The 21,822-nt window shown below is 39.3% G+C and overlaps 1 protein-coding gene across 4 annotated transcripts in view; it reads right to left on the reverse strand.

Moving 5' to 3' along the window:
• PI4K2B (phosphatidylinositol 4-kinase type 2 beta) overlaps nt 1-21,822 on the reverse strand; it is a 39,492-nt gene that overhangs the window by 4,313 nt on the left and 13,357 nt on the right. For all 4 annotated transcript variants that reach the window (XM_024213685.2, XM_024213684.2, XM_024213683.2 and 1 more), the window contains exons 3-9: nt 13,675-13,875; nt 11,744-11,875; nt 8,065-8,218; nt 5,632-5,699; nt 4,922-5,021; nt 2,893-3,026; nt 1,166-1,225 (exon numbers count right to left, since the gene is read on the reverse strand). In XM_024213685.2, coding sequence (XP_024069453.1) covers nt 1,166-1,225; nt 2,893-3,026; nt 4,922-5,021; nt 5,632-5,699; nt 8,065-8,218; nt 11,744-11,875; nt 13,675-13,875 — 849 coding nt within the window. The remainder of the gene's footprint in view (nt 1-1,165; nt 1,226-2,892; nt 3,027-4,921; nt 5,022-5,631; nt 5,700-8,064; nt 8,219-11,743; nt 11,876-13,674; nt 13,876-21,822) is intronic.

The raw sequence follows: 21,822 nt of genomic DNA on the forward strand, positions 1-21,822 counted from the left end.
TTAGCACACAGACTAGCACTTCAACTTAAAATAGTAACTTCAATGGGAGATCTACTGGCTTACAATGTTTTGACTAGAAAGCTAATATAAAATGTAATATTCTAAAGTTATGGTGGCAGAGACTTCGGTCTCCAAGGGGGTTACTGTATATTAAAAATAAACCCCAAAGCGATCCAACCAACTAATGATTGATGCAAAATGAGCATAACCTGTGTGTTACATGCTAGAGAAGCCAGCAAAGAAAGCAGGTTGTCTAGTACTCCAGAGGTGCGCAAGACAGGTGGAAAGGAATTTATCCTTTTGATATTTCATTCAATAATTCTGGGAAGTAGGTATATCTGTGTTTACATAAACTGCTAAACTACTCAAACTGGAATAATTCACTGTGTAAACATCATACTAAAAAGTATGTATTTTGATCAGAATTCAGTCTCAATAAAACCACTACATAGAATTCTATACTTTAAGATTGAATTGCAGTTTAACTGAAATGCACTTAATTTGTAAATCCCAAGGTGTAAACATGTGGTACAATGAATGGTTTGTAAGGAGTTCCTGTTGCTCTGTCACACACTTAGAACGTGCTAGGTTTCACAAAACTGTCTTTCAAGAAATAAACAGTGTTAAGGTTAGGTGACGTTTCCTCAGCATTCACATTTATCTCAAGTTAACTGCTAGTTTAATTCATTTTCTCAATTGCTGATTTAGCTGTATGCCAGTTTCTTTAAATACAGTTTATTAATCAAAGTTTATCACTATATTTTGTTGAAAGTTCATAAAACCCTTTTAATAAGCTTTGATTTTGAATTATTATAGAGTTTGTTAGAGATGCTACATTAATAGCATCAGAAATGGAATTTCTTTAGCTGTAAAACACAGACAGAAAGACCAACATCAATATAAGCTTCCCTGCTGCCTCATTTCTATCCTAATGAATGGAAACAACCTCTAGGAAAGAAACATTAAGTTCCGTCTTCATGGCCATTTGGCTAGATTTTTCAGAGATACTAATCACCCATAACTCCCTTTCAATTTAACAGCAGTTAGTTTCAGGTAGATCTGAAAAATCAGGAAACTATTAAAAAATACAGCAACAATATTAAATATCTTACTAAGTGGTAAAATTTTTAAAATGGGTCATAAGGAATTTAAAAGTCAGCCATACCTGTCCCCTCATCACTGACATTTGATTTTCAAAAGTAGCCTTGTCAAATCCTTTATCGGTCTTTATTCAAAATAAAAACACAGCAGTTATTTTCAAAACATTTTACCATTCTTAAAACCAGATGTATGTGGAAACACAATCTTATTCTAACAATTGAACTGACCTTTTGTAAAATTTTAAAGTTTATGATTGTGACAAACCATAACTAGGAAGGAAATTCCAAGTACAAAAGCAATTATAAAATTAAGTGTAGTAGCTGTGAAAGATGACAGATTGGACTTGGACACGGTCAACATCAAAGTGAATTAGAAGTAGTTTCAGATACTACAGCTGTCCCGGTTCTCTCTTTTTGTGGTTTTGAAACTGCATTTTAAAATGTCTCTCACCTATTATTGTGTGAAAGGACCACACAAGGTGACCTATATAAGGGAAACAGGGAAGTAGACTATAAAACAGAGCGCTATAAACTGCGCAAAGTAACTGAAACTAGATTCTTTATTGTCTTTCAGTTTTAATTAATTAGGTATTACCTATAACAGTAAAAAGTTTCAGATATAAGTGGAGTATTTCTGTTGACAGTACCCTTTAAGACATAACAGGAACAGCATGAGCAGGAACAGTGCAAGCTTAAAACCACCTTTCCATAAATGTTACTCAACCCCAATGTGCAGAAACTACCTATATGGGAAAAAGGACATGTCTGTCTCCAGATCCATTCAATCCTTTGCATTTCTGCTGTGACTAACAGTGGGTGTTAGTGCCAATTTTGATTGTCAAGTATCAGGGGGTAGCCATGTTAGTCTGTATCTACAAAAACAACAAGAAGTCTGGTGGCAGCTTAAAGACTAACGAGGTGCCACCAGACTCCTTGTTAATTTTGATTGTGGTGTTTTAATCATTTGAAGTCAGACAAATACAAAATTACATTAATGAATGTGTTTCAGGACCCGACTTTTCCAATCAGAATTGCATGCTCAATGCCCCCCCCCCGCCCCACACTATGGTCATTTGGAGTACTCATCATGATAAATGTTCATATTTTACAAGATTAGAATTTATAGAAGTCCCCTTTACTAAGATTATAGCTGTGTTCAATGCTTTAATAAGCAGAGTAAAAGGATGTGTGTGTGTATTCACGACAATATATGGTTTGAATATCTTAAAATAAAACTGACAAAACCTCTCTCTGGAAGCCCATTCATTAATGGAATGACACAGGTTTTAATATCGCTTTGAAGGCACATGTAAAATGAAATACTTTAAATATGTACCAGCTGGACTAATACCTGATATTACAGTGAAGCTTTCCCCCCAAGTTATTACTGTTTATTTGAAGTGCATGTTGCCAGGCATCTTAAGTGACAAATGTATTTAAATACATGTTTTCATTATTAGTTTAGTGATTTTTAATTGATTATATAAAATTTAAGTGTAAGAAAGGAGGCTATTACCCATCAATAAAGTTGATTACCAACAATTTCAAATCTTTCATGCACAATACAAGGGCATACATTTACAGAGGGGGATGTATGACTACTATATGTCAGCCTATGTACCCCTTTTGCCATCCTAGCATTAGAGGTAAAGCATAAGTAGTATCACATATTGTGAAATAATTAAGTAAAGCAATTCAAGTTTCTAAGCTAACTTTTAACAATTAAGTTTTCCTTCCACATATACTACTCAATTAACTATCCCCTCTCAATTAAAAATGAATTCTGATTCACCTTGAACAGTTCATAAAGATCTTCACAAAGATCCTGTACAAAGTTCATGTCAGAAATACGAGGGAGAATCAAATCTCTGGTCTCTTGGGAAAAAGGAACTTTTGCTTGAGAAAGCCAAGCCCAATGAAATGGATCTAATGGGAAAAACAGTTCAATATCTTGATTAATTAACAGGTAGAAGTTAGAATCAAATGATCTGATACGGGCAGAAACCTTAAGAAATAACTTGCTATTAGGTATCAAAATACTAAACCATCTGTCAGTCAACAGTTACCAAAGGTTATTTACATATATCATATTCCCAAATTTGTTTGCCACTATTACATTCACTGTGTTTGCCCGTAATTACAAGTTAAATTTGATTGCTGTAAAGGCTTTAGTTTTTCAGAGACTACAGAAGAAATTTTAAAAAGGTAATTAGGGTAACAACAAATATTTACTGGAATTAAAAAAAAAAAAAAAAAAAAAAAGGTTACTTGTTCCAAAATAAAAGTCTCTACTTTCCTTATCTCCCCATCAGTTATATAGTTTGTCTTGGAGTGAAATACTGTCTATGATCAAATAAAACTACTTCCAGATGATCTGATTTAAAAAATATAATCTAACTATAATTTTTAAGTAAAGGTCAATCTTAACTTGCTAAGATATTTTCTTAAAATAGCTTGAAAAATAAAAATTAACAACTCTAGCAAGGGTTTTTTCTCAATGCTATCATCTGTGAAAGAACATAAGATGAAGTTTATGTACGTTACATAATGCTTTTTAGAGAAAAGCGGCTCTGCACCCCAGAGTTAAGGCTTTTGAACTACACTGAGATGCATATTTTATTTTTACAAGTAGTATTGCACAAATCTTGTCCAATTTAAAGAAGTTTATATGCTGAGATTAAAGAGCATTACTATTTTTCTGTTCAGTATAAATTTTATTAATTTTAGTACACCTCTACCTCGATATAACGCTGTCCTCAGGAGCCAAAAATATCTTACCGCGTTCTAGGTGAAACCGCGTTATATTGAACTTGCTTTGATCCACCGGAGTGCGCAGCCCCGCCCCTCCCGGAGCACTGCTTTACCGCATTATATCCGAATTCGTGTTATATCGGGTCACGCTATTTCGAGGTAGCGGTGTATCACAATACAGTGGATTCCGCTTATTAGCAACCTCTCAGTTCTCAGCAAAAAATTACATTATCTGGAAGTTGCCCATAAGCAGAAGGCAGGTTTGCAGGGCTGCAGCTAGGGAAGGAAGCACTGGGACGTACCTTACCTGGCTGCAGACCCACACACCAGCCTGTGGCCAGTACCTGGCACATTTCAGTGCTTCCTTCCCTGGCTGCAGCCTCACAAGTCTGCCTGCCTTTCTTCCAAAAAGTGTTAATAAGCAGCATGCCTGAGGCCAATAGCCAAATCCCATTAGGGATCAACTCTCAGCAAAATGTTGCTCTTAACCAAAAGTTAAGATTGGTATTGGTATTAACCAGCATTCACTGTACTTAAGTTTGCTGTCCCAGGTAAAGATTATCTTAACCTCTGTGCAACAGAATAAGGCTGAAGTTATATGTCACTTTGTATTTGTCTACTAATTTCAATAAGCATTACAAAAGGATGAAGAATAGCTTGTTTTGTAATAGGAAGAAATAGGACCATTCCCGTTTATAGAAATAATCTGGGAATTTTAACACTCAAGAGAAATTTTATGATAGCAAGCAGAAAGTGCACATGAAAGATGCATCCCTAAATCCCTTCCAACCCCCCATAACTAAGTAGGTATTCATATCGATGCATCCTATTAGTAACATCCATTACTGGTGGGGTGAAAAAACAAGCTAGCGAGTGACTACGAAGCACAAACACGATCCAAAAAACAGTAAAAAGCCACTCAGTATTCGCTTATTTTCTCGAGGAAAAAAAATACACCATTGTTCAATAAAAACAAAAGTTACTATGGTGAAAATATAGCAAGTAGTCTCAAATTGCAGCCTGAAGACAGTTATTCCCTCAAATTGAAGATTAAAGAACTCAATACTCACATGCTCTCCACTCGTCAGGATGTTTAAAGGGAAAAGCTAAACCATTATCAATTGCAGCAATTTTAATAACAGGTTCTTTACTAGTAGTCCATTGGATATCCTAGGGTAAGAACATTTCCAAGTTACTAGTAATTGAAATATCCATAAAGTATACACAGAATTAAGTATACAGTAAACTGCATTATTAATTTTTTTTATATAGCTGGTTTAGCAACACAAGTGCTTTAGACTGAACAAAAAAATAAATAAAAATAAAGGCATTAAGTGGGAGTACTCGAAATGAGGCCAAGTCCAGTGCATAAGGTTTGGATACACTTATTCACCTCTGTAAACAGTATAAATGACCAAAAGCAACTACATCAAGACAGCCCAAAGGATCTAATATAAATCAACAAAACCAAGACTAAGTATTAGATTAACAGAACATATCAATAAAGTAGCTAAGATACTGCATTTGTATGTTAGCAGACAGCTTTATTGTTAAAGCACATGTGCTACAAAATGTTGCTTCCACTTCCATATGAAGTCCATTAGTTGTTATATCCAGGTCACTCTGTATTTTAATTTGACCAGAAATCCACATATTTCACCAGAAGGAGTACACTATCACATTCCTAGTTAAGGCACATTATGCGTCAGCATTCCAGCTAAACTGCGCAAATTTTATGAGTCAACTGACTAGTTTTGAAAAAAAAAAAAATTCTTCTTACCTTATCTGAAAGATCAATATCATCATCTTGCTTTTCATATCTGACTAACCAATTATCATTGCCCCTGTCTTCAAAAAGGGAAACAAAAGTTGTTGTGGGGACTTGCAAGTCTTTTACAATTAGCTGATCTTAAAATAACGTTGTAAAAATTTGTTTCTATTGTGAACTGAAGATATTTATTAGAAGAACAAGGGAAAATATTCACAAAAATATTTTTTCCATCAAAACACACTTGTTTTAGAGTTTGTGGGGGAAAAAACTAGTATTAGATTAACTGGAAAGATGTAAATATTCATGTTATTAATTCAAATTTTGTGTTGAGTCATGCACTAGTAGTTCAGCTTCCCTTTCTGGCTGAGCAAACCATGTAATATCAGGAAGGTCAGCAGAACTCATTATAACCCGTTTTCTCAGAATAAGTTGTCTGTATTGTGTATGTTCTCTCCAATCAAGTCAGGGGGAGGAGGGGAGAAGTATCAGTAGCAGCAGTAGGAATTTGGCTCTGGGCTGCTGGTGGGGAAAGGGCAAGGCAAATTGGGGTGGGGGTACAGGAGCTAGTGGGGTGACAACATTGAGCCAGGGGATGAATTGGAGTGGGGGTGCAGGGCCACATGGGGACGAGGGAGTAGGGATGGTTGAGTGGGGTTCAGCGACACACATGGACAAGGGCAGAGGTGCATGACAATGGGAGAGGCTAGGGGGTCACCTATGGTCTGCATGGAGGAGGCTCCTCAAATCCCTAACAATCCCTTCCACTCCCCTCCCCTCCCCCCCCCCAGCCACTAAAAAAACCCAAAACATAACCCTCTAGGTTCACTCTCAGACTCCTTCCCAGCAATTACTTTCCTTTCCCCTCAGCTCTTCCATTGCCCCTGACTCCCCCAAGCCTTTGCACTGCTTGTGAGGGGTGCAGGAAATACATTTCTTTATTGTAGTTTAAATGAAATTACTCAAAGTTCTGTATTAATATGCCTAATAAGGAATCTATTTGTCAAAAAACATTTCCTGAGTCTTTTTTGTTGTCTGTTTTGTTACAGACATACTTGCTGATAGGTATTTTAAAATAAATTACCAAAATAATTGAAACTAGCATGATTATATTGTGTTATTTTGACAAATAAAATATGTATAATTTTACAATATCGTGCACAGAATTTTTAATTTGTTGGTGCACAATTTCCCCAGGAGTAAACATCTATCCAAAGATGCTGAGAGGAGGGGAATAGAAGACAATCTTCATTCCTAATAGGCCATTTTCTACCAGGAAAACATAATGGCATGTTGTAAATTCTTTCACAGAGTCTGCTGGGTAAAAGAGGATTGTGTGGGGACAGAGGGCTGGTGTATTTAGATCCTTCATAGGTTTAGATAAGCATCCAAACTTTGAACATTTTGCTGTTCCACTATTGCTATTTTTGTACATAATTTGACTGTGTGGATGCTGCTTTACATGTTTGGTTTTTAACTTTTTCTCCTTAAAGTAATATGGCACAGATCATGAAAATCCGTAAAAGTTTGGGGACACTGGGATCAAGCTTGGAAACTGGCTGCCAGACCGTAACAGTGACCAGAAAGCACGATGATATCCTTATCTTCATACTTTCGTCTTTCAGGGAGTTTAAAGTGATATGCATTCTCAACAGGCTTTCCTGCTGCATCCCTAACAGGAGGAGGAAGGGAAGAGGAAATTGCAGTGATAGGACCTGTAGAAGAGCAAAAGAAGGAACCCACTACTGGCACAGCAGTGGAGGAAATGTCCATACCAACTACCTTCACATTCATGAGGAAATTGGGCACCTACATAGCCTGCAACAGAACATCAGCCTCTAACTACAAAGAAGAAAGTTTGCCCAGCATGAGATGTTGAGGGCCAAAGTTCACAGTTCTCCTCCAGGGCTTGCTCATGCTGAATAGGACCAATTCTGAAGTGATATGCAACTGGGCTGCCATCTTCTTCTACTCAGCAGAAAGATCTGGCAGCAGATGTTGCTCCTCCTCCTAGTTAAGTGGTCTTGAAACCCCAGTGTGTCCCACACAGCTTGGCTAGCATATGGGAAGTGGAAGTTAAGGGCAAAGGTCCTGGGAGACTTCCCTCTGCTAGTAATGGAGGAGAAACCGGACAGCAAATATCCCCAATTCACATCAAAAGGCTAATCCCTGGCTAGGGTTCTGTGCTTGACTTGCTACATATTGCTCTAGCCCTTTGTGTGCTTTCCAAAAGCTAAAAATTGCTTAAATGGCTGATATGATACTTGATACATTTCAAAGACAAAACTTTTGTAGCTACAATGGATTTCACAAGTTCATCTGCAAAGGAGTTTCAGATTTGTGAAAAGCATGTGAAATGTATTAGAAGAATTTTACTTTCACTCAGCACAATTTCTGACTCCAATGAGCAAGCAGATATAAACTGGGGGACAGTACATTAGATACCTGTGTTTCTGATGACATAATCTAAAACAACCAATCTCTCAAACTGTGACTGAAATTGTTTCCTAGTATTCTCAGGTAAAGGATCAGTTTCAAATTTCCTGAGCCAGTACTCAGCTTCCTTATATCCTTCAACGAACAGCTGGAAGGAGCCAACCTGCAATTTTAAGAACCTGCATTTAGAAAATGTAATCAAACAGGTGAAGGTTAAAAGTTAACTGAAAGAACTGACGATGTCCTTTCGAGTTATGAACACGAAGTGTTTGGCAGTACTACTCGGAGTAAGCTATATGAAGTATTACGTCAACAAAATAGTCCCTTGTCCCAATTTCTAAATAACCACATTTTATAGGTTCAAATACAACTGACCTATTTCCACTTTCAGATTTCTTTATGATTACCCTTAGTTTGCATATAAGCAGTATGTCAGAAAATATTTTAATGCTCAAAACCAAAACAAAGCATATTGATACATGATATAAATTTACTGAAAGAAAAGCAGCAGCTAAAAAGTTTTACCATTGTCATAATTTGAGAGCAGTTCAATCCAGTCAAACTGGAACTACTTCAGGAACCATATAAGAGATGGCAAAAGGAAAATAGAAATGTTTCACAGCAGTAGTGAAGTAACTGTGGAAGCAACAGAGGTAGACTAAAGTGACTGTATGTGTATATCCTGATTCTAGACCAGTCCTCATTTTTCATATGGATCTTGGCATCTCAGAACTTCTTTTGGGATCCTTGAAATGTCCCAGCTCTTCTATTTCACCAGTCAAAATATCTGTTTTCTACATCTGTTCAATAATTTGCTCTACATTTACCAGGCACAAAACAGTCCAACGGACTAAGTGTTTGCAGTCATGAACAGCGTTTGGAGCAACAAGAAAGTCAAATAGCTGTAGACACTACACACTACTAAAACTGCTGTTCTGCTCAAAGTGAACATCAGTGATGCTTGGTTCAGTATTTCATGATAAACTCATCCAGAACATTAAGTTATTGGAGAAAATCCTCCATTCTCACAAATATGCACCTTTCATGTCTGAGTCAGAGAACTGGCAGCAACAATACTAACACAATTTTTTAAAATAAGAGTACTTTTGTATGACTTTCATGACCCCAAAAATCATTTCCACAATAGTACAGTATCTGAGGAAGAAGAAAACTGTGTGAAAGAAAACTGCATGTGAGAGAGGGCACACAGCAAAGAAAGAACACTCAGGAGGAAAGAGAGGCTGTGCTTGTGTTCAGAACAAAAGGCTGCATGTTGCTATGCATCTATGTGAGTGGACAGAGACTTTCTGGGAAATGCATGCGTAACAAGTGTCATTTGGAGTGTTGTTGTGAGTAGCCTGCATGTGTGAGCAGATAATGGGGGGAGCCCGCATGTGTGAATTTGCTTGATTAGCAAGAGAACACTGTTGAGAGATTTTGGGGATGCAAGAAGAGTATGTGTATGATTTTTATGGATGAGGAGGTAGTATGTGAGGCTTAGATTGGGGAGACAGGAGATTCTATAAGATAAAATGAAGGTGGGCATTATGTAGAAATGGGGAAACCAAGAGAGGAAAGGAATTACAGACTAAGTGAGAATGACTGAAAACATTGGGCAGCTGGACGAGAAAACACCTCAAGAATTGAAAAGATACTGAAGGGAAAATAGACTGCAAAGGCAGGAAAAAATACCTAGAAGAAGAAAAGAAAGATGTAAAGAACAAATACAGTGGGGAGACAGTAAATTTTAGAATGCTCTTGGTAGAAAGTGTAGATGCAAAATGATGCAGTAAAGTCACCAGATTTTAAAATATGTTTAAATAGAGGGATACCATTTGTGGACAGAAATTTGTTTAAAGCTAGCCAAGGCTGGCAGTCTTTTTGTTGAATAGGGGCATGTTTACACAGCAATGTAAGTCTAGGGTTAGTGGGACTCAAGTCAGCTGATTAGTGTCAGGGAACCCTGGGCTTGAGCATCTACACTGTATTTTAACCCTAGGCTAAGAATTGTATGACCTGTGCTTGAACTCAGGGCTCTGGCATCCACACTGCAGTGCACCCAAGTCAAAGTAAATATATCCCAAAGTGCCTTGCGCCCCCGCTCCCCCATGTTGGGACTCTAGCCCTAGGAACGTGGTGCACTGTGGGAAACTCTACTGCCCACCCTGTTTTCTAACTGTGGCGGTGCTATTGATGGGACTCCCATAAGGAGTACATAATCTGCATAATTAGCTCCTTTGGTGGCAGTCTCAGTATAATGACTGCAGTTTGAGAAGGCTTTATACTTAACTGCCGTCTAATCTGAACTGGGCTCTCCACTTCCAGGCTGAGTCACATTGCCAGGAAAATGCCCATGTGCACCAGTTTGGAGGATAATTAGGACATTGGTCTCCGGGACTATCAAACGATTAAAATAAAACTTCGCAATTCTTAATTTTTACAATAGGATGTTCAATGAAGGTGTTTTCATTTGGTTGTTTTTTGTATTTATTTTTGTCTGTTTGGAAGTTTGACATAAAATGTAGATGTCAGAGGAAAAACACAAACACACCCACCCACCCCAACCTAGCTGCTGCCAGCTGTGAAGCAGTAAAGTGCATATCCACGGCAGGAAGTACAGTGTGCTTCATCATCCCCTGGGGATCCCTTATCCCTGCCCCCGCTGCACCCCAGGAGGCAGGGATAATGGATCCCCAGGATGCTGCGGGCAAGTTTTGAGGCTGGCTCCCACTCACTGCCCTCACAGTGGATGCTGCCTCTGCATATGCAGCCCCAGGTGTCCAGGAGCAAGGGCCAGAGAATGGAGCAGGGACTAAGCAGCTGCCCTGCAGGGAATGGGAGTGGCAGAGCTCCTGACTCAGCACTTCCAGGGGAGGGATGATCCCCAAACATCCTGGCAGTCAGGAACTGCCTCCCACTGTCAGCTTTGCTCCCTGTTCTGGGCAAGTTCTGTGCAACAGCAAAGAGCAACTACAGCCACCGCCGCGGGAGGCTGCAGGGAAGTTTTGAGTCTGGCACCCGCTTGCCACTGTGAGTGCATGCGTTGCATATGCAGCACCAGGGAGGGCACTGAGGGGCCAGAGAGCAGAATGTGAACCGCAGGGAGCGGGAGCATCGGGCACCCAGGTCAGCACAGCCTGGGAAGGGATGACCCCCAATATCCTGGCAACCAGGAACTGCCTCCCACCTGCCAGTTTGCTCCCTGCTCCAGGCAAGCTCCATGCAGCAGTGGAGATGGAACAGGAATGGGGGAGCGCATTTGGCCAGGTGGTAAGGTTGCTTCTGGCTACTGCGCTGGCTGCCTGCAGCGCTGCTTCTCTGCAGCCAGGAACTCAGATACATCTGGAGGACTTCCGGGACCCGAGTCAAGCCAGGGCCACAGGCACCCAGCAAAACAATATGGCTCGGACCCTACATCCCAGTTTAACATGGGCTCGGACCCTCCAGGATTCTGGGACCTTGGGTCCAAGCCCTAGGTTAGCGCAATTAACGTGTGGATGCAAGGGGGGTTTGGCTTGAGCCTGGGCTCACGCTGCTGTGTAGACATACCCTAAACTAATATACCAGCTTTCTTCTCCTGTGACTGAAGCTACCTATAAATGTCCTCTTTTTGATTCAGCAAAATATATCCTGTATAGACAAGGCATTAACAAAATACTACAATGCAAAGCTTCTCAGAAGAACTTACCTTAGGAGGTAGTCCAATTCGATGAAATTTTTTACCAACTTTTGGCACTTTTTCTAAAGCATATTTTTTCCCTCTTGATTTTGCACGATCTATTGCACTGTAGTTAAAGGTCTCACTGACCAGCCAGACAACCTTAAAAATATCCAAGTTAAAACATGGCTCAAAATTGCTTATCACTTCAATTACAGATTTACAATAAGATTTCTAACAATCATAAATATGCCAAGTAAACAGCAATATTTAAAAACAAGCAAATTCAATGCAAAAAAAGCTGCACACATGCAACATTACAGATGGCAGAAAATTTAAATGTACATAAAGGTCTGGAAATTCTAGACTAGTGTCCTTAGAACTGGCCCCCTATTTTAAACTACAATGCTTTGTATTACCAGTATACTGAAAGAACTACATTAAAAGAATGTTAAGATTGCAAAGTCAAGCACTCAGAAGTTAAAAAATAATGAATTAAAGTTGCCCAACCTTCTGCAACCTTAATGTATACGCAAAAGGGGGCCAAATTATGTTGGTCTAAGATCATGTACTATTTTTCTGCCCAGGACCTCTGCTTCATTCAATGAATATATAACTATTGAATATTTTTTAATCCTCTCGTTCAATCTCTCTCCCCCAGGTCTTATTTATGCTCATCATCCAAACTCTGTACTGAATACAAAATTATTAGTTTCCTCGTGGGCATTTCTATGGTGCTCTCACAAGTGTCTGAGTGTTTCACAAACATTAATGACTTATCTGTATAATATTGCCATGAAAGTAGGTGGTATTATCCCCATTTTATGGCTGGGGAATGTAGACCTGGAGAGAGTAATGCCAAAATTATCCAAAGTGTCTAGACAGCTAGGCGCTGAATTTTCAGAGGACTTGGTATTTTTATAGAACTTTATACATTCCAAGCACAGCTTCAACTGACTTCAGTTGCAGTTCTGACCATTCAGCACTTCTTGTAATTTGGCCCCAAGTGTCTCACATTGAGCACCAAGCAAATGCACACACAATTAGTGACCAAATAGGTATTCAATTTCCTTAACCAGGACAACATCCTTTCTTTTCTTGCAGTCCCCTGCCTCATTCACTATTCACCACACTTCCACCTTCTGCAATACACAAGACAAGAGGTTCTACAGACAACCTCCTCCCTTTGCTACACAGTTTTGATATATTCATATAGCACTATCCATCCTAGGCACTGAATTAGAGAGTGGTTTTGAAGAAAAAATAGTATGATCACATATTTAAAGACGGTCTCATACTACATATGCAAAAAGGGATGAATTAAAGCTGCAAGAACAATCTCAATTCTGGCATTTCCTAACTTCTGAATGCTTGAATTTGCAACTTTGAAATAACTTCAAAGCAGCATTTTTAATGCAATTTCCTAGGGTTTTTTTTAACTAAAAAAATGCCATCATACAAAAAACCATAACAATCCCCCACATTGGTAATCAGCAGGATTTGGAGCTTTATATCCACAGTGCAGACCTCATCACCTGAGGCTAGGGGACAGTTGATAGCAATAGTAGGCATTATTTCCTATGTGGACCAACCATTGGAGAGGGATGAGACATGCATTTTGCTGGTGGATTTAACGGCTATTTGCTGAAGGCAGAGAAACGTGGGTTCCCTTCCCCAGGACTCCTAGGCTCCATTACAGGTTCTGGAGAGGAGCATGCTATAGTGATTAGACACAATTTTGCCACTGGACCCCAGCTTGCCCCCTCCCCCCCCCCACTCGGATTCTATTCAGCCCTCTCTCACTGGCTCATGCAATGCACATTAAGTTGTTTTTCTCCAATATTAGTTTCTCTCTCTCAAGTTGGGGATAAAAATACTCAGTTTGATTCTACATTGCAATATCGTATCCTCGTTTATTCTGCATACTTAAGTTGTAGTGTACTAAATAAGAACTCTTTTACCTTAGTTTTAGGTACCACTCCTAATCCTAGTTTGGTGTCCACAAGACAGGCACCAGTTTCAGAAAGGTATCCCTGATTAGGAACAAGGCAGCCTCTGCCAAAGCAGCAAGGACAACAGATCTTGTGAAAGTATTTGGTCCATTTTGGATTCAGATGACCATAAGGCTCTTCAGATTTTGGTTTGAACACTCCAATAGTTTTCTAAGAAAAAAATGCAAAGTTAAGTAACATGTACTCACATAATAATTTGAAGTGTAAGAATTAGTCACAACAGTTTTATTGAAAAATTCACAACTTGCATTTTAAGATTTATAGACTTGGGAAATAGTTTGCCATCATTGATGATATTCTGCTTTGTACTTGTTAATTTTGGTCTAAACAAGGAGTTGAATAGTAACACTAAAATAGTAATGTCAATTCACAAGTTTATAATTAAAATGAAATGCTTGTCTAAAATGTACCACTCAAAATAAAACTTTTGTTCACATACATCTTAAGATAGATATCTTAATATAAATAAAACCCAAGCACTAAAAAGGGATATGGTCAATCTCAAATTTTAAAAGTAAATCAGATTTTCTAATTTAAGATGTTTTCTCTCCCATAATACTTGTGAAAGACGCACAGAAACACAACTATACTGAAGAAAGTGACACACACAAAAACTAAAAAACAAGAAAACATTTTTCTTTCCGCTAATCAAATTTTAGGTGTTTTTAGTGACCATATATAAAAAAGTAATATGTTTTTTAGTTTGTTTGCATCTATTTAAGAGGCTGTGTTGTCTTGTACAGCTGCTTCAGACTCAGTTTCTCATAGCGGACAATGTCTCAAGCCATCAAGTCATTTACCTTAAAGGGACACAATGAGCTTGAAATTGTCCTTATTGTTAAAAGTAATCTTAGGGTTTACTTTTAAGTTTCCTGTTAGAAATGTCCATCTGACTGATTATGTCTCCAAGCTCAGTTTCAGGTAAATAAGTACGCTGACTACAATAAGGTTCAAGTAGGGACCATGTCTTCATTCTCTCTCTACCAGTGGTCCTCAAACTTTTCAGGGTCACACCTCCCTTTACCCCTGTCCATGCCTCCTCCCTCCCCCCCCCCCCCCCCGAGATAGGGCAGAGAGCAGGGCCGTGGCTCCCGGGGACGGGGGGGTGGGGTGGGGTGGAAAAGGGGGACGCAGACAGAGGTAAGGGGACCAAGGCTGGGGGCTGATGGGGACAGGTTTGGGACTGGGAGTAGAGGTGGGGCCGCAGCCAGGGACCGAGGCCGGCAGCCAGGGCCTCAGCCAGAGCAGAGGTGGGAGCAGAGTGGGGCTGGGTGGCGCTCCCTCCCCGCCCCCCATAGGGGATGGCCTGGGCCCTGCTACACCCTCCCGAATGTTCCTCTGTGCGCCCCGAGGGGGGCACACCCCACAGTTCAGGTGCCTCTGCTCTATACAGAGCCACATACATACAACACTAAATAAACATTAGATTATGATAAATATCAACTGATACCATTTCTGAGAGGATTTCCCCCAGTATTTTTGAATTAACAGCTATCTATAATTGAGCCTCCTGGTAATTCAGACATTATCCATTCCTATACCCCTTGGTGAAGATCATCAATAAGATTCCTCTGGGCTGGAAGCTAACTTCTTTCCCTAGTGACTGCTGGTTCAACTAGCTTGGAGAAAGAGGACCCCAACAAAGTAACTAGCATTACTAAGTAGTTATGAATCAGCTTCAATTAGATGAGATTTAACTAACTTCATACAGAAATCAAATATATTAATTCTAAGTTTTGAATTAAAACAGATTCTCTCTTGAATTGCAACAAACCAAATTATGCTTGATGTAAATATACTTGTGATTTTAACAATGTTCCTTACTTTCAATGCAAACTTACTTACTAATAGCCAGAACAATATATTTGGTAATGGAGAGGCTGGGGAAAATCAGTGAAGAAGCGAGGGAAAGTTTAGAGGCTGTAAAATGAAGAGGTAGGACACGATTATGAGTTCAGAGAACTGGGATATCTAGTATATGAAGAGAAAATGCAAGTTTCCATGTAGCTTCCAGAACTCGAGACTATTCTTTTGAACTATTTTCCAATGAGACCTTTTTAGATAAGCGTTAAGCTCATTTACCTACTCCACTTGACTCAACCATTTGTGATTTTGTTTTGCACATGCAAGCCTTTAAAGCCATCTCATTCGTATGTATATGTGCTAATGAAACAGCCCATATTACTATGGACAATATAACACTAATTCCCCACAGTATAGCATTTTTTTTTTTAAACCAAACAGTTGAGTTTTGTTTTCTTTTTTTAACAGCTGCACATAGCCTTGCCCAAAAATCATTAACACAAAAATTCCCTTTGGAAGGATATTTATCTATACAAAAAAAAATAGATCTGACAGTCAGAAAAATATGGTGGTTTCCATTTTACTGACATTTTTAATCCTTTAACTCATTTTTTTAGTCCCCAAACTTTTTAAGGCACGTCATCTTACCTCTAACGTAATTCCCCACCCCCCCAATCACAGTTGGGAGCCAGGGCCTGAAGCAGGGCCGCAGTTGGGGCCAGAGCTGTGGCTGGAGTTGGGCCACAGCTGGGAGCCAGAGATGCGGCTGGGGGCAGGGCCGGGCCACAGCCAGGAGCCACAGCTGGGGGCAGGGCTGCATGAGGGAGTGGGGATGGGGGCAGAGCAGGGCTGGGTGGTGCTCTCTCCCTGCCACCCATTAGGGCTGGCCCGGGTCCTGCCGCACTCCCGAACATTCCTCCAGGCCTTCCAGAATGTGGGGGGTGCGCCCCAGTTTGGGGATCGCTGCTTTAACTCATCATGTATTGATATTCATAAGCAGTTTTTTCTAAGTATCAAAGAACAGCTGTAAAGTTAGTATTAAAGCAAACAATTTAAATGTTCTAATCTACCATCTTTTTATGAATGATTTAATAAAATAGTTTACATTACTTATCTTTAAAAAGAAAGAACAATAAAAATAAAGGGTAATTGCTTGACTAGAGGACTGAACATTTCTAGTTCTAAATAAATAATGCCACAGTTTAAACAACTTTAATTATGACTTGCATTAGCTAATTCAGATGCAGAAAGAGCAAAACGATGACTGACAAGCCCTATGGTAATATAATAATAAATAATCAAACAGTAATGGAACCATATGAAACCAGACTTCACATTTTAATTCTATGTACTCATGGACAACAGCAGTACACTGACTGCTAACCTGATAGCGTATAGATTAGTCAAAGCTTCCCATAAAATGTTTCCTATAATAGATCATTCTTGTCTGAACAATTTTGAAGGCCTCAGTGTATTTACATAATGAAGCTATCCTGACTAGCAAGCATTCATCATGAAATCACAATACAAATTCTAATCTTGTTTTTATCATTTCTGCATGTAGAAAAATACCATTTAAATTTTACTTATGCTATTTTTTTCTGTTTATTGTAAATGAATTCCTTAAATTAAGCAGTCATCAGTAAATAAGTATTCTCATAATTTTAATGTTATAATGATCAATATCTATAAAAGGTGATTCATGAAAAATCGAATTGCAAAGCTGAAAAGAACAGGTCGGTCCAACTAGCCATGTCACACATTTTCATCAAAACACTCAGAAAGGTTCTGCCCGCACTTGAATTTTTAACTACTTTTATAACCAATTAGTGACACCGTTTGCTCAAAACAAAGTTAGTGGCCATAAATGATAAGTTTAATACACAGTGAACATGGTACAGCATTTCACTCCATCGAAGTTCTACTTTGGTTCATGGATTTCTCCCTGAAAGAGTTTCAACCTACCATTTCTTTGTATCATTTCTATTTCTCCAATCCCTCTTCCTCCTATTACAGAGGATATCCAAAATGCACTTCCCTCACGAGCAGCTGATGCCACTCTGTGCAAGCCCACTAGGCACATACATTTTATTGGGGTAGTAGTGACAGTTGCCCCCATTTTCCCAGAACGGTAAGGAGATGCTGGATGGACACACACAAATATGGGTCAGCTCTAGTTGCAAGGCAGAAAGCTGCAGAGTAGACAACTCAAACCACATTTGTTGTGAATCAATCAGATGAGTGTGTCACAACCATGTTTTTGTAATCAGTTTAACTTTTAGCATGGATGGAGCCAAGACAACTTAATATACTTGAACTGAAATGAGGTAGCACTGCTTGAACACCTATGTTTGTGCACCTTCTAGAAATAGAGGATCATCACTTGCTTTAATGGTGCATGCTTTACTAGTTTGATGCTTTTCATTGTACTTGTACAATACTGAAATATTTGTTTTGCAATCACTAGAGGAATGTTTCTATTTAAACAATGATATATTGCTTTGCTTTTTTAGTTCCATAACATTTTGAACACTGGATTTATTGAGTTTATTTTGTTAGTCACAAGTCCTAAGTCAGAAGCTTGGAGGAAACACTGACAAGTAGTTTAGTTGCTGCTACCCAAAGCAATCAAAGCACAATACATTTATTTGAAGGGTCTACAATACTTGTGACTTCTTCATTTCCCAGTGATGAGTTGGTAGATACAGTAGTATATGCAGTCTGCTGACCCTATAATCAGTCTCGCCCCTCCTTGAATTACACTTTTAACCTACCAAGGAAGCAATACATGTGCCACATTAAAGGAGTCCCACCCATTCCACCAGTTGACTGAACCTTGATGTATTTTCTCTGTATTGTCAAACGTAGATTATCCAATCCCAGATATGGCCTCCAAAGTTTGACTGAAGCAATGATCTTGCTGAGCTCTACAGGTTCAAAACTGTTAGGCAGCACAATTGTGCAGAACCTTTTAATGAAGAGGAGTTACAGAGCCACATAGCTCTGTGTTTGAGTAAGTCTCCATAGCAGGATTTAAAGTCTACACGAGTCTCCTGACTGACTCCACAAGTTACCTAATGGTTTTGTGTATCCTACACTTCCAAGACTTCAGGACAGTTAGTCCTTGGAGCAACGATAATATCTTCTAAGTTCTGTAAAATGCAATGCACATTGGGGGGGTGAGCGCTTAATAAAATATTTTAAACTGCAGCTCAATTACTTTTGCAATATTATATTTGAATTTACATTTTATTAGCTTTTTTTTTTTTTTTGGGTTAAGTTTCCTTTACCTCTGATGGGCAGGAATGGTGTCCCTACCTCTGTTTGCCAGAAGATGGGAATGGGCGACAGGGGATGGATCACTTGATGATTACCTGTTCTGTTCATTCCCTCTGGGGCACCTGGCATTGGCCACGGTTGGAAGACAGGATACTGGGCTAGATGAACCTTTGGTCTGACCCTGTAGGGCTGTTCTTACGTTCATTACCCATAGGTATTTTAATACACAATGAACTAAGAGCATGGCAGTTTTATCGTTTTACTTCTGTTGGCATCAAATAAAAGAGCTAAGGAGAGGGAGGCAAAAATCCACACTTTCAGTTTACCTATATTCTGGGAAAACAGGTTATCAAGACAATGATACAATCATTGGGATGTTAAATACTTTAAAACAGAGCGAAGAAATAAAATACTCTGACTACCTATTTCCCAACACAAGGGATAGAGGACTTATTTTCCCTACCCACAGGGGAATGGGAGAAAACACATCAGAAAACTGGTTTGGTGTGAGATGATGCAACACTGAAATGTCAAGCTGAAAAAGGATTTAAAAGCCAGCCTAAAAAAAAGGGGCTTGGATGGTAAGGATGTAAGTTTAACCGGTTAACCAATTAGCGTGCGGCCAGGGGGTGGGGCAGGAGGCAGCGCCCCCACACTCTTAATTCCCCATTAAACCGATTGAATTTCAACAGGTTAAACAATTACTTTTTTAACCACTATTTACATCCCTATTGGATGGTTGACAAAGGAGTGTCTGTGGAGTCCAAGAAGCACAGCAACAGACATGATGGACCTGGACAGAACCCTGGACAGAACCCTGAACTGACAAGCACAGAGACTGCTGGGACAATGAGGCAAAGCTGTAAATCAAATGTAATAAATCTTCTTGTGACACCCTAGCCAATACTTTCATATTTTGAAATAAAGCTCTTGCCTACCTATAAATATTTTTATAAATATTAAGTCCAAGCATATTTTAATATTTTATGACTGTTTCCTCCATACATATAAAAGTATGATGAAATGACTCATTTTGGAGACAATCACTGTCAGGCACACAGGAGGGAAAGAAAACTGAACTCTGACCTTAAATGATGCTGAATGGAAATATAAGTAGTAGTTTCAGCACTAAGAAACAAACAGGAAAATAAAGGGCTCCTCCCAAAAAAGTCCCACAAAGAAGATAGCCAAGGCTATCATAGGCATTTGGACAGTTGAGACTTGAGGGTGTTAGGCATTGTTACACATATATAGGACTGCTGAAATTCATGGGTGTTTTTGTGTGTCATGATTTCAACAGAGAATATCAGTTTATGGTGTCGTAGCACTGAGTGGCCCTAATCATGGATCAGGGCCCAATTGTGCTAGGTGTTGTATAAATAAAACAAAAAAACCGCCCCTGCTCTGAAGAGCTTTTATAAGATCTGACTTGGATTATGATTTCTGTTTGTGAGTCTTGTGAGTGTGATGGAACTCCCCTCACAAGGTGTGTGGGGTTTTGTTTGTTAGTTTTTTAACTTTTGAGGGCAGCGGGGGTAGAGCATGAGCCAGACTTCCTAGTGATTGTAGCACACCACTACAAGAAGTACTGTGTTCAAAAAGTTCTAGTATCTTAATTCAACTGCAGGAAGTGACATATCACAGAAAGACAAGGTTGGGGAGGTAATATCTTTATAGGACCAACTTCTGTTGGTGAGAAAGAGAAGCTTTCGAGCTTACAAAGAACTCTTCTTCAGACCTGAAGAGCTCTGTGTAAGCTCGAAAGCTTGTCTCTCTAACTAACAGAAGTTGGTCCAATAAAGATATTACTTTACCCGCCTTGTATCTCTAATATCCTGGGATGAGCACAGCTACAACACCACTGCATACATCACAGAAAGAAAAGCCAATTCAAGATAATTAGAATAAGAGTGTACAAGAAAAAGATGCATCCAAAACCAGCAACCTCCAAACTCTGAGGAAAGATGGGTGGGCAAGCAAGAATCCTGCAAGTTGATCTTTTCATAGGAGCAAAATTAGTAAATAATTTCCCCTTCTCTAATGATATCATCTATGCATGATGACCTCTCCAAAATCCAAAAAAAGATTAAGAGCTGTTCCAAGAATATAGGAGTAAAAAGCTCCATCATGCACTAGCAACAAGGCAGTTGTGTATAAATAAGGAGTGAATATTTGGCATGTAAAACGACAGGTACTTCAACTCAGGCACAATATTTAGCCTGTAGAATGATTCTCCCCGCCCCGCTCAGCTCTCCCCCCCCCCCCCCCAAAAAAAAACCCACCTATGCAAACCCAACTGAAAATAAAAGCCAGCCAAAATAATTGTTTTGATTCATGACCAGCCAAATCACAGCAATTTGAAATGCAATCAGATAGCTATTTAAGGCATGGTCGTCTTGGTAATAGCACTGTCCAGCAGACTGGTGTCAGAAGTTGGATGGATTTTCTAAATGCATCAGTCCACACCAAGCTCTTTTCTAGAAAAGTTCTTATACCACCCTCTTCACCACAGTAACTGAATATCTTCCAGAAGTGCAATAAATGACATGACTAACATCTGTCATGTGTGGTCCATTTTCTCATCCTCCTCTCCGCATTGAAAGTTGGTGGGGGATTTGTGTGCAGAGTGGTTTTTGTTTTAGTAGGTCTTTAAAAAAATATGCACACACTACTAGCTGTTTATATTAGATAACATGAGGTTGAAAAAAATGCACATTTCACTAGGAATGGAAGGTGGTGAGGTTTGTGATGGTCCTTAGTTCCTGGGGGAATTCATTCTAGTCTCAGACAAATCTCTGAGGCAGCTGTGTCTTCTGTATTAATGAACTTTACTTACCTTTGTGGTGGGAAGTTCCACTGTGGCTGAGAAGTGGAGTTGTCAACCACTGCCCTCATCCTGGAGGCGATCTTTTAGAAATCTTGAGCCCAGGCCATCGAGCACCTTGAAGATGAGGACAGACACCCCAGATAGAAACCCAAAAACCTTTTATCAAACAACTGGAGAAAAACTTCAGT

The sequence above is a fragment of the Terrapene carolina genome, unplaced genomic scaffold (genome assembly GCF_002925995.2).
Source record: "Terrapene carolina triunguis isolate 2854851 unplaced genomic scaffold, T_m_triunguis-2.0 Scaffold66, whole genome shotgun sequence".
Classification (NCBI taxonomy): Eukaryota; Metazoa; Chordata; order Testudines; family Emydidae; genus Terrapene; species Terrapene triunguis.